The 13872-nt window shown below is 40.9% G+C and overlaps 2 protein-coding genes across 2 annotated transcripts; both read left to right on the top strand.

The window, feature by feature from the left end:
• Nucleotides 1-565: 565 nt before the first annotated feature.
• On the top strand, nucleotides 566-1987 carry LOC120566256 (C-X-C motif chemokine 10-like). Its single transcript, XM_039812569.1, has 4 exons — nucleotides 566-763; nucleotides 920-1040; nucleotides 1371-1448; nucleotides 1636-1987. Exons 1-4 carry the CDS (start codon nucleotides 700-702, stop codon nucleotides 1712-1714), a joined length of 342 nt encoding a protein of 113 aa, XP_039668503.1. The 5' UTR covers nucleotides 566-699; the 3' UTR covers nucleotides 1715-1987.
• Nucleotides 1988-2451: 464 nt separating this feature from the next.
• On the top strand, nucleotides 2452-13754 carry LOC120567095 (putative monooxygenase p33MONOX). Its single transcript, XM_039813906.1, has 8 exons — nucleotides 2452-2855; nucleotides 3864-3974; nucleotides 4108-4295; nucleotides 4448-4559; nucleotides 4812-4939; nucleotides 10242-10393; nucleotides 10524-10699; nucleotides 12548-13754. The coding sequence occupies exons 2-8, from the start codon at nucleotides 3947-3949 to the stop codon at nucleotides 12751-12753; spliced, it is 990 nt and encodes a 329-aa protein (XP_039669840.1). The 5' UTR covers nucleotides 2452-2855; nucleotides 3864-3946; the 3' UTR covers nucleotides 12754-13754.
• The last annotated feature ends 118 nt before the right edge of the window (nucleotides 13755-13872 follow it).

Below are 13872 nucleotides of genomic sequence, written 5' to 3'. Positions count from 1 at the left end.
TGCTTAATTTGTTTTAGATGAAATCATTGTATGAACCCATTATATGCAATTATCAGGAAGACACACATGTCACTTACCAGCAATGTACTCAGATGACATGAGCTTTGTATTAACTTCATATTGCAAATACGTAAAACTGGGAAATAATAACACAGGTGACACAATATGGCGTCATTAACTTAGATGTTTTTCATAAATAATTTCTATATGGATCTTTGTGTTTCATGGTATAAAAATGAACAAAGTGTGTAAAATGTCCAAAAGTATTTATTCATAGGTCACATAGTGTGTGTACAAGTTTGATGTCAACGTTTAGTTGGAGGTTTACAGTTCCAACAAGTTACACTTGTCTTTATATTCTTATTATCATACATGATATTAAACTAAACTAAATTATTAGTAGCCACATGAATAGATGAGTGGAATGAGTGAGTAGGGTTTTTTTGTGGTTTTTGAAGTTTTACTTTCCACTCTCAAAGAAATTCCCTTAATCACAGGAAGTATGATGAGGTATGTGTCTGAGAGGAGTATTTAAGACCACCCTCAGCCTCTATCCCTCACACTTCTCCTATCAACAAACTTCACTCTCTTTGACTCTAGCTAATCTCTCCAGCTGCACTTGTAACAGCTCCTTTCTACCATCTTTACCACAAGATTTTTCGAGCACCGGTGTCATCTCGACCAAAGACGAAAACAACAATGTCCAGCTTCATGAAGGTCTTTCTGCTCCTGGCTGTCATGGTCTGCATGTCTAAAGCCCAAGGTAAGTTTTTACACTTTTTCAGCATTTACAACTCTAACATAGACAATGTGAGAATCATTTTAGACATTTGTATATGTCTTGGTAGCTGTTAGCAGAAATCTGTGCAGTGAAAAGATTTGTAATGAAAAACAAAAATCCTTGTCTTTTTCTCTATAGGTCCTGGTCAATCAGACCAGTGTCTGTGTCAACGTGTCAGGAATGGAATTGGCTCAAAGACTGACATAAAGGACATCCAGATCTACCCAGCAACCATCTTCTGTGGCAAAGTGGAGATTGTGTAAGATACACTAACATATTTAATTAAGATTGTGGGAATGTGGAAAGTTAGTGCAATAATGTGTCATGATTATTATATTTATTGTGCTAATAGGAGGCTTGTATCCTCGTCAGCAAACCTAGAACCATAAAACCTAGAATGGCATTTTTACTGGCCTCAGTTGTAGGGAAATTTATAATGAACTCCTGCTAAAACAAAAATAACCTCAACCTTTAAGGCATTTCTAGTCATCAGTCGACCTGCCAGAATCATTTATGTATCTGTTTATCTGCTATATTTGGTGAAGAGAATCCTTTCACCTGAGCTCACCTCAACTGTTTATTTCAACAGTGTCACCGTCAACAGCGGCCTTCGCTACTGCCTGAACCCCAAGCTGAGGGCAGTGCAAAAAGTCATGGCTTCCATCATGTGAGTATTTTTACAGATATCAATCTAAGCCTCATCTTCAGATTACACTGACCACCCAACTATTAATATCAAACTTTTTGTAAATCTCCATATTTGATAGAAATAACAGTAATGAGTGACATATTGCCTTCTCCTCGCTGTTGTAATGGGTCTAATGCTGTTCTTCTGATTTTATGGTCATTTCTAGGAAACAAAAAACCTCCACTACAGCCAGACCAACTGAGACCACTTCCACCTCAGGCACCACCAACACAGCTCGCATCTGACTCTTTAGCCTATTGGATCAATAAGAAGCTGATGACGACCTCAGATTAAGGCACCTTCGATCGAAGGCATCTTCTATTAATGTAGATGTGAAATGAATCAAATGTTTTGTCTATTTATCTTCTATTTATGCTGATGTGCACTTACAGTATATTTCCGTTCTATTTTATTTCCTTTAATCTGTTTTTGTAAATATGTACATATTGTAGACCAAGGTGTCTGCGTTTTGGTCATTTCTTTGTTTTTTTAAAATAATAATTAAAAAATCAAGAGAGCATTGAGTTCTTGTTGTTACTGTTTGTGTCCTACATCAACAGTGCTACCTTGTGGTTCATGGCTGCCAATGTAAGAAATATAGGCTACTAAACTATATGTGTCAGTTCACATATCCTGTGATGTCATGCAGGATTAGGTTGCCCAACATTAAATATCAGGGGGAGTTACCCTCTAAAGTGTCTTCTAGACACAATTAATGGGTCTTACTAGTACTTACATTAGAAGATAGGCTACCAGGGGTCACCAAAGCTGCAGGCAGACTCTGAGATTGCAGGTTCAATAACCCACCAACACCATGTGTCCCTCAACTCTGATAGGGGCGGCTCGGATCAGCTGAGTCTCATAGGCTGTGATGCTGTACACCACCCACCCACCCACACACAGAGAACATCAGACAATCAGATGGCGCATACATATGAAAAAGAAATAAACAATAAATAATAATTTTTAATTGTACTACATTTGAAATGCCGGACTTGCCGGTACTGCTTTACAACCACCCTTACATTGCAACACACTTATATTCCCAAACAGGCTGCAGGGCTTTAGGTTTCGCATGGGCATTTCCGCCACCGGCTTAGCCTTACTACGGTAGGAAAGATACGTCGTTTGTGATTTAATAACATTTCGCTATAGAGTAATTGAGCCCGGAAGTTCGAATCTGTGAATATCTTTCTAACTTTACCGAAGTCTTCACTGGTGCCGTGTGACGTCTGCGCTCTCTTTACTCTCGCATGTCCCAGAGTCATGGGTGAGCCTATCCATGAACAAACACACACTATCTGTTCGTTCAGTCTGTCAAGTCTTCGCCGCTGTAGCTGTGGAATCATTTCAACAGGAGAGGAGGGGGGATATTGACAGGTTGAGGTAAGTGTTAAATAGACTGTAGCATACAAGCTATTGTCCTTAACGCTGCCAATGAATGATCAATATTTAGCTAAATGACAATCGCCTAAATGCAACGCATGTATTATGGAACTGTTAGTTAAAATGGTTTAAATAGCCTATTCGATATTTTTTTGTATGAAAGTGTCCTTCCTAAAAGTAAATGGTATTGTATTATAGAACAGATTATTTTAGACGTTATTCCCTTCGGACTTCGGTTCCTGTTTTTGCAAGTCACTGTTTCTGGCCCCACACAGTGCTGACGTGAACAACAGCTGATAGATGCCAGCTGTCTGCAAAGTAACCTAGACTAGAATGCAAAAGCGATCTGCAAAATCTGAATTCTTCCAGAATTTAGATTTTGCAGATGGCGGACAGTCTCATCATTCATTTTAAAGTGAGGAAGATGCAGGTGGATTGCAATGGAAAGTGAGTTCAGACAGACAGGGCTGATAAGCAGCACTGATAACAGAGGTAGACAGGTTCACCATAGCACAAGAGGGCTAACGTTAATGAGATTGACTTTTTCTTTGTATTTTACACAAAAAAATGTAAAATTAGTTATATTCTATCGAACAGGCAGTGTTTCCTTATTTCAGAAAGTTTCATTTCCTTGTGAAAATAAGCCTGCTTTAATTCGCAGTTGGCTTGTTTTTTTTCCTGCTTTGGGCAGATAGAGGCTGGTATATGAGGGTGACTGACATGAACTGATATTAATGACAGTGCTGTAACAAGACTCTCTGCTTCTATTTGGAGAGTCAGTAACAGTAAACTATGCACTGCACAGTCGTCACAAGTGTCTGAAATGTTTATTCTCTCTCTCTTAACCATATTTAGGCTAATTAACATGCATGTAACATTTATGTGTTAGCTACCCCATTCTGACTGACATCAAGGTGTTGTTGCACTACACACACATTGTTTCCAAAAGTGCAGACCGTTATATCTGTCTAATGACCCTGTAACACTATGTGATGTCATGCGATGAAGTGTTCAGGTTTGGAGCCCCAAGCAGAGTGGACCTGTCGTCCTAAAGAGTCTCCTGTGGTCAGCCCCTCGGACCTGGTGTCAAAATGGCCTCACGACGGGGAGACATTCCGGGTAGGCCTAATGCAGGAATTTAGATTTTGGTGTGATAATTTCAACATATTTGTAAAAGGATTGCCTTGTGGAGATGTCAGAAATAGTTTCTTTACACAAAACTATTTTTTTTTTCTTTACTCCCATTCTTCAGCACTTGAGTCTGTCCCGTCATCCGGACTATTTGGTGCCTTTTCATCTCCCATTGGAATGACTCGACACAGTGTCAGCTATGACGAGCTCATGGATGCCACCATGCATTCGCCACCTTCTGACTTGTCTGTCAACATCTTATGGAAAGACCCTGTCATCCCACAGCACAAGTTCAGGAACACTGCAGAGGTGCTTTTCTTGCTTTGTTCTTACTATCTGATTCAAATTATTTTTGTGTAAAACTTCCTGAAGGTTAGGTGCCTGGACACATTTGGTCTGCTCTTATTTGTTGTGTAACTGGTTTGTAAGTTAATCCTAACAGTATACTTGTGTGTTACCAGGAAGGCGAGAAGGGTGGGAAGTTGCTGACTTTTGAAGCAGCAGCGCCAGCGAAGTCCCCAGGGCCAGTTTTGAAAGCCAAAGCCACCTCTTTAATGAGCTCACTTATGATCAGTAAGTCAAGATAACCAACTGAGGAACTTAATTTAAGAACCTTTATTTTCATAACTAGACAGCCTACAAGTTACAGACACTATCAGTGAGTTTCTTCATGTCACAGAATTATGTATGCTTCACCTACGATTGTCCAAATGGCGATACCTTGGCTGCCAAATAAGATAAACCACATTCAGTGTCAGGTATAATGGTGTGGAGCATATTAAAACATTTATATCCACTGATGACTGTATGCCCATCCTCACTTAGAGCAGGCCCAGGAGAACCTCCAGAAGTTTGAGCACCAGGCAGGACTCACTGATGCTGGGTATTCTCCCCACAAGGGGCTCTCTGCTGAGGAGACCCGCTTTCACCGACTGGTTGACGGCACAAAACCAGTGAGTATGAACATATTTGGGGTAGAAGCCTATATCTGCCAAGGAGCCGTGAAAAGTTTCTCTGCCCTCAAATAACAGTAAATAACTGAAATATATCTCACACTTGAATTTTTGACAGGTGTGTTTGAGGGCAGAAAAACTTGAATAAAAGTGAAAGGAAAAACTCCTACAAAAGTTGAGGCCCAAATAAAGGGACGCAGGTCCTCGGCTCACTCTGACATCGCTCCATTAGTGCATGTATAGGTCCTGGGCATGTTTTAATAAAAAATAATTTAATTAATTAATTAAAAAAAGGTCCTGGGCAAGTGTGTGTATTTCATGAACACTGAGAAGAAGAATAATGTCTCAGTTTAAAAATACACAAATAGAAACAGAAAAAAACTGGGTGTTAAATATTAACCTGTTGTGAGGATTAGGTACTTTTGTACATGGGTTCAGATGGAAGGTTTAGAAAAGACTGTTTTCAAAAGAGGAGGGTCACAGTGCATACAAACAGACTGTGTGACACAGTGTGTGGATGCACAAAGGTTGTGTTTTCTTTTTCCTGGTGACTGTGGCCTGATAACAAGTACTACATAACCAGGACTTTATTCCTACAAGAAAAAACATTGTGTCTGTGTTATTACTCAAGTGCTGTTGTGAGAAATTATATGATAATGTTATATTTTAGCCTGTTGATTGACTGCTAGTCTCGCATTGCCAGACCTATCTCCACAGCGCTGGGGACTGCAGGGTAAACCATAGAATAACATCTTGGTAAACACATTATGTAATCAGCTCCGAGATGGTTCCATAGACTACAGCTTCCGGCTGTAGTGTTGCCAAGCAACGCCCTTAAATGAATCGAGCCCCCTTATTTTCTCAAACGGACCAATCAGTGAGCTTCTAACAAAAGAGACGTTTTGGTGGCCTACTGTTGAGTGTGATCAGACGCAATCGTTTGAGTTTTCGAGAAAACAACTTGTTAAAACAGCTAAATATGGACAAACTTAAGGAATCTGTCGGACTAGAACGTCAAAGAAATCTTATCATAAAAAGGTATGTCAAGTAATTATTGCGTTTAGCTGTAGCTATTTGACCCTTAGCAAAGCAACATTGTAACGTTAGGCTAACTAGCTAGCATTCGAGCTAACTCGAGTACAACAAACAAACGCAAGTTAAATTCTTCATAGCTAACTGTTAATCTCCTTACTCCAACTTTATTTAAACTACTAGCTATGGAACTCATAACTGACTTAGAAACAAAGAGACGGACGTAGCGTTTTGTGTAACGTTAGCTAGACGTAGATCGGTTCATTTAGGCCTAGCAGCAGCTATTTGTTATGTGGCAGTCCAGCCTGAGTTAGCTTAACGTTAGCACCTAGTACACTTAACGATAGTATTGCTCAAAGAGAATTGAAGCTACAAAGAGTTAAATTCATCAGAGACCGCTTCCATGACTGAAGAGGTTTTTTTACACTGTTCAGTAAACCGTCCTGTCCGTTGCGGTAGCTAACCCTAGTCTCCTTAGTTTGTGTCCCTCATGTAGCTAGCTAGCTATTACCATGTAAACTAGCTCAAATATTTTAAATGAGACAAAAACTAACGCTAACATTAGCAAGGTTATTTAAAACATATTACAGACTAGCCTCACTTCTGCTTGCCATGTGCTCATTCAGGTAGTGTTAATATAAATTAGTTGTAAACGTATGTTTAATCAAATACAACTGCCTCTCTATTATAAAAAGCTACATGAGAAGCAAATGTGGGTCTACGTAATTGTGGAACGTTTTTATCTGGCCTTTCTCTGTCTCCAATGCTACTGCACTTTATGAATAACAAAACAACAGTTTCAACTGCCATAATGTTGTTGAGCCCTTGTTTGGAATATTCTGGCTAAAGTCCAGCAGCGTTGGAGCAGTGATGTAGCTAATCCAGCAGGATACCAATTCAAATAATACATAGGGGATTAAAAGCCAGGGGGTCGCTCCCTGTTAATCATTTATATGATGGCCACTGTCCTGAGCAGAATGCAGGGCCGAGATTGATATGGGTTTGGAAAGACGCTCAACATATGGATGTGAATTTGCCCTCAGAGCAACCCGTTTTCTAAATGAGTTTCAAAGGGTTTATATTAACTGTAACCCTTTTTTAAATAATACAACTTCTTGGTTCAGGCTTACTGTGTGTGTGTGTGTGTGTGTGTGTGTGTGTGTGTGTGTGTGTGTGTTTGTGTGTGTGTGTGTGTGTCTGTCTTTTGACACACAAACACACCATATAGACCCTTTGCAAACACGTGACCATGACGGATGGCAAAATCACCGGAAGCACAAGCTAAACCGTGTAGTAGACAAGCCGAAAGTTTCATTAGTTTCAATCAGTTTAAAATAAATAACACTAAATAAACTGTAATAATAATACTATCTTCTTCTTTATGGCTTCTTCTATTGAACAACAAGTTGTCGTGCCGTTATCGGTCGAGGTAGGGCATCTGGTAGGTGCTCACAAAGAGAGCGGTATTTGGAGAAGTTGGAGAACGCAGGATTGTATACCGACCCTTACCTTCTTCCTCCCTCAGTCTTCACGGACCTCATTAAATCGCAGAGTCTGCCAGACTTCAGTCCACACGATCTCTACCACTAAGTGGTAAACAAGTTATCCCCATACGCTGATCTCAAAGTTAGGCTAGTGTATTTCAACACTAGTTGAAATACACAGCAGCAAAGACAAACTCCCAAGAGAGCCACTTAAAGTCAAACTGAAGGGAAGTTGTGCACCATTCAAATACGAAGACAAACAGAGTCGGTGTGGTCTGTTGTTACCACTTTTAAGATAATGAAACTTAACTAACCTAACTAAATAGAAGCGGTTTAGGATGCTAACATGCTAGCATTACGTGGCTAATAGTTAGTTAAAGTGATGGTTCGGAGCAATTCACCCTAGGGTCCTTTGCACCATGACCTCGAGCCAAACACCCCCCCAGAAGCTTTTTTCACCTGGGTCTAACATTGGGAGAGTTAGCGTAGAGTAGCGTTATCAGCTGAATAGCGAAGCGCAGGGCTAACGACCGTTTGTATCTTCGTAAATTACCCCACTAATAATGCACGAATTATACCAAACGCGTAGTACAAATAGGTTATGCTCTCATAAAACGATGGATTGGAAAGTTTATAAGTACACCAGAAGTTTATGTAAATAACACTTGCCTGCGGCCCGGCTTCTGCTGTGCTCTGCTATTGTTGTTGTGTTAAAGGCGCTTAGGGCGTCTAGCACATAAATTACATCACCGAAAAAAGATGCAACAAAAATATTTATTAATTTAACTTTTTTTTTTTTTGAAGTAAGTGCTGTAGTATAACTAGCAGGAGACAAGTAATAATTGAGGTAAGTTTGGAGACATTACCTTATTTAATCATTGAATTAATAAATATTTTGGGTTGTAACTCTTTTCGGTGTAGTAATTTGTAGACGGCCCTAAGCACTCGCTCAACTGCAGGTAGCAGCAACAGCCAACAGAGAGCTGAAGAGCAGGCAAGTGTTCATAAACTTCTGGTGTACTTACAAACTTTCCAATCCATTGTTTTATGAGAGCACAACCTATTTGTACTACTTGTAGACGTTTGGTATAATTTCGGGCATTATTAGTGGGTAACTTACAAGATACAAACGTGGGTCCATTAGCCCCTGCGCTAAGCTATTCAGCTGATAACGCTACTCTAGCTAACTCTCCCAATGTTCGACCCAGGTGAAAAAAGCTTCTGGGGGGGTGTTTGGCTCGAGGTCATGGTGCAAAGGACCCTAGGGTGAATTACTCCGAACCATCACTTTAACTCGACGTTAAGAGTGATTTAATATGGGCCAGTTTGTGATGCTTTAAATATCGAAGGAACCTTAGAAGTGTGTTCCCCTTGTTAACACGACTCAAACCTAGGGTTGGGTACCGTTTGAATTTTTACGATTCCGATGCCGAACCGGTACTTTTAAAACGATTCAGATTCCTAAACGGATTCTTGAAAAACTGAAAAATGACATAAAAGAAAGCCTTTTTATGGAGTTTGTTTTTTTAAATTGAAAATTATTTCAATTTAACAATATATTAACATTTTAAAGTACTTAAATATATAATAAATAAACCTAAGTCAGCTAACACACAACTACAATAATTTAACAAATAACAGTTACACTATTAACAAGTAACAACAAAATAAATGTTGAGTTGGTATGCCAACCAGCTTCAAACTTTAGCAGTTCTTTTGCAGAAAAATGACCATATTTGCCTTCTCTGGCAAGATAGGACACCTCTCCTGACTTATGGCATGTAGGCCTACTGCATAGGAGAAAAAACCCTCAGACGGTGTCCAAGAGGTCTGTACACACCCAGGTATGAGTTTAAAAGGGCAGACAATTTGGGGAGGCTGTCTCGCCTCCCCCACCACCAGGCTACAGGGTCTTGTCTTGAACGATAGACTAGCAGAGTAAGAGTAATATGTTTACTAGCGATCATGTGCAGTCAGTGAATGGGTAATATGCTTTTACGTCCGTTTTGGTGAGCCCAGAGGGAAAATATGCCATTTTAAAAGTAGCCTACATATACAGTAGCTAGCTAACGGTAGACTACAGAGAGAGGGTGATATTTTTACGTCCGTTTCAGAGCGTGTACAAAAAGCTGTCTATCAGCTGTGATTGTAGAGTGCATGTCGGGGGAATAGCGCGGACACGCGCTTCACACCGCGAGCGGGCACGTGCGCCGCTCGAAAGAAAGGAGGGGGCGGGGGAGTCTGCTGCTGTCCGGAGCGACAGAGGGAAAATATTTCAGTCGGAACCGAAATTCGCGTTCTAATCCGGTCCGAATACTACCGCTTGCGTAGGAACCGGTACCATAGTGGAACCGGGTTTCGGTACCCAACCCTACTCAAACCAGACATAACACAAAGCCTAGAGAAGCCCACCGCACAACAAGAAATAACCATTTTATTATATGAGCGAACACGTACGCGCTTGATTTGCCGTCCGTCTACAGCATAGGCATAGCTCTTCCGCCGTCCGTCATGGCGTTCATAATTCGCGCGAGTAGAGCGTGACATCACGTGCAAAGGGTCTATAGTCACAGCAGGTGATGGGCTCTGAGAATCTGTGACGCAGGTCCAGATAAACCCTGACCTTTTTCATTGTGTATTCAGGGAGTGTTTGCTCTTTAAATTAGATCAATGTTCTGTTTCTGACCCATTAAAACTTTCTGTAATCATTTCGTAATGTACAGGCCAGGGTGATTCAGGATCAGTTAGGCGTATTCCTTCATTGCTTGTTTTTTCTGTCTGTGCAGAAGTTGAGAATGCCAAGCGGGGACTTCAAGGAGGACAGGTGTACAACATCAGCACAATCCACCCCAAGTGGCACCCCTTCTGTCACCCCCTCCGTCACCCCCAGCGTCACCCCCTGTGTTAGTCCCCACTCATCACCGGCTGTTAGTCGCAGGTAGGCATCAACCAAAATGTTGTGTCGAAATGGATGGAGCCGGAACCCCTGATCACAACCTTCTATATTTCCCAACATATTATGTGCCATATGTATGTTCATGTCTTGCTCTTGCTTGGCGGGAATACAGGAGCTGGTTCCAGCTGAGTCCTGCGCCTTTTCTTGCCAACCCAGATCTCAATTGTCCCAACCCCAGCACAGACATGGGAGGAAATGAGGGAGGAGGAGGAGAGAAGTGGAGCTTCTTTGGAACCCGACCCGTGGTACAGAAGTCCCCGACTGATCCAGGCTGTGAAACCAGCACAGGTGAGAGATTTATACCCAGTCCTACGTTTGGATCTTGACTGTTTAACCGTCATTTTTACAGTATTAATGCACAGTAAACAGGATAGAATCTCATAGCAATAGGTTGAATCCTGTGCCACGACAGACTGTGGTGAGCCCCCCCCGCATTTTGTATTTTGCTGAATACAATAATCCCACTATAGACGCTAAAATTGACAATTAGCCGACTGGCTTAAGCAGCCCACACATGATAAGCGATTTGCTCTCTGTGCACCGCCAGGTAGGGCGCAGAGCAAAGCGTAGGTAACAATATGCTGTTATCTCATTGGTTGCGCTTTCGAAAGGTCAGCAGCAACTATGTCAAAGTTGAAATAATTTGAACTTTGAGCGCAGCGAAAAAGCGGCAAATCCGAGCGCAGCGCATAATTGGGTGGCGCCGCCCTCCCCATAGGAAATCAATGGAACAGCCGGCACAAAGCAGTCTTGCTGCCTATCCTGTGTAGGCGGTTTTACACATTTACAGCAATGCCGATTCATTTACTGTCCTAATAAATACAAATTAGTGGGGATTGTGACAGGTTGGGTCTATGTTGAAGCCACAATCTGCAATTCAAATGTAAACAAAAGGATTGCCCAGAAGATGGGACCGTCTTATCACTCTTATTACACATTACTACACAGGCGTTATTTTGTTAGAATACAAAAACTAACATTGGACAAAATAATAAATCTCAGTCATTACTTTTTTTTGCACCTGAAACCACACCCAACAGTTGGCAAGAACAAGATGTTCATGTTTAAAGAGACAACCTAGCCCTATTTTAACAATCTGAGCGCGCGGCGTGAAGCGCCTGCCACAGGTGCATTAAGGGCGTGTACAAATCCAAATTAAATACAAAATAGTTTAACGGTGGAAAAAAGGGTCCGTGCGCCAGGTGCATGGTTCATAAGGGTTGTAGTGTCTTCATTAATCATAGGTGTGTTTTGGGCGTAACATGTCCCATTCCCTTTTAAAAACCAGGCGTGTCTTTACCTTGGCACATTGCTATTATGACGGCGGATTTGCTAAGCATTTTCAGGAGAAGAAACTGATCTGCTCGTGCGTGAAAGTGAAAGCATGTGAGCAGATCATATCCTAATACTATTTCACATTGTAATATTTTAATTTTTAATCGTGGGTGTGGGTGTGGGGTGTACGAGCCTAGGCGCATTTTACAATCACTTTCAGAACACACCTCCCTGTAAGACCAGCACGCAGATGGGCACAGGTACATTGGCTATTTAAACGACGCGGGTGCTGGGCGGTAAATGGACAACTATGTCAGTCTTAAACTAGCAACGACGCTTGCGTCGGGCTTTGGGCTGCACCAGGTGCAGATAGGGCTCAAAATGTGATATTTTTTATTTTATTTTTTAAGTCTTTTTAACCCTGTGAAAACCAAGCCACTTTTGAGCATTTTTTTGCTCCTGTCACATTATTACTCACTGTGAGCTCATTCTTCAATCTATCTGCAAGTCTGGCATCTCAAATTAACAAGCACAACCATGGCCAGAAGTAGAAACGGCTCCTAAATGTCTTTTGAGCAGTATAACAAAGTTATAATGGCATAAAACATAAAAAAAGGAAAAAGTTAATGTAGTTAAATTTATTTGATATTTTATTCATTTTTAAATAGAAAAACACTTGAATCCGATAATACATTTCCTGTATACTGAATACAATACAGGAGTAAGAAACTGTGGTTGTACATCATTCACAGAAATGTTTGGGGTTAGAAGGGTTAAAATCATGACACTGACACCGTTGTCTTTTTACAACCACTTGGGTCTTTAATTACAACACCTATCACTTCCTCGTCTCTCCTGTAGGCTTTTCACTGCAGTCCTACTTCGGCATGCAGAAATCCTCTACCATGGATGGCACCAACAACCAGGTCAACTTCAAGGTAGACGACCCTGCCAAGTTCATGCCCCCCAAGATCGAAATCTCGGGCATTGAGGCCAAACGAGCGCCCACACGGCCACACAAACTTAAACCTCGGGACATGAATGTTTTAACACCTTCAGGCTTCTGAAGCCACACTGGCTGTGTACTAACACCTCTGTTGCTCGATTGCTTTCCTGCCTTCTTCTGCCTCCTTGCAAATGTACTGAGGCTGAGCGGAATGACGACCACCTGTAGTATTAGCTCACCAGCCCCAGAGACATCACCGCACTGTTACTCCTCCCCGAGACCTACCCACATGGATTTCAATCTTCTATTAGTCCCCACCACCCCTCTCCTATCTCCTCCAGCTCATTGGCCCAAATAAAACACCATATGAAGTACCTTCATTGTCATCCCTGAAGATGGTGTTTTCTTTCTTTTTTTTGTATTATTGTTGTTCTGTCACTTAATAGATGCATTGGCGCGCATTGCCTTGCTGTCCTCGTTCCATAGTCAGTGATGGCATGAGATTGGAGTTGTTGAAATATCTTGTCAGTCCTTTTGCTCAAGCTAATCACTTTAGAATTGCCTCGTGAAAACTGACCAGCTATTTCAATTCATAATTCTCAGTTGCCTCATTTCTTATTTTTTTTATTTTGAATAAGCTCACAGCTTTGTAGTTATGTAGTGCTTTTCTCTGTTGGCATGCAGAGTATTGTGTAGTAGGATGACTGCTGTTGTGCCTAAACTTGCGGCATGTTTGCCATACAATTACAGCTTTTTTTTATTATATGGAAGAACATATTATTTTACCGTGTGAGTGTGTATGATGACCTGATTTTTTTTATTTTAATTATTATTATTTCAACTTCAGTATTTTTGATATTGTTCTGCTTTAAATCAACATTGTTCATTCTAAATAATAGTGTTGGGTTTATCACATTTTTATATTGCATCACAATATAATTTCAACATGCTATAAAAATGCCAAGCATTGAAGTGGTCATTTTCAATTTAGCTTTTTCTGTGTCACAATACAAGAATCCCTGCTGTTTATTTGAAAAATTGAATTGAATTCCCGTAAGTAATTGCACAAGGGAGATCGTCTCCCACTTACGTCTGTAAATAAATCTGATAGTACCAAGCAAACATGGTTCTCTGGTTCTTTTCTTCATGCAAACATAAATATGAGTACACCTCACTCCTGTATTATACAGTGCACACTAAGTTATACATTTATTCCATGTGCAACAAAACATTTTGTGAT

The sequence above is a fragment of the Perca fluviatilis genome, chromosome 10 (genome assembly GCF_010015445.1).
Source record: "Perca fluviatilis chromosome 10, GENO_Pfluv_1.0, whole genome shotgun sequence".
NCBI lineage: Eukaryota > Metazoa > Chordata > Actinopteri > Perciformes > Percidae > Perca > Perca fluviatilis.
This window is presented reverse-complemented; position numbering and strand designations above follow the sequence as displayed.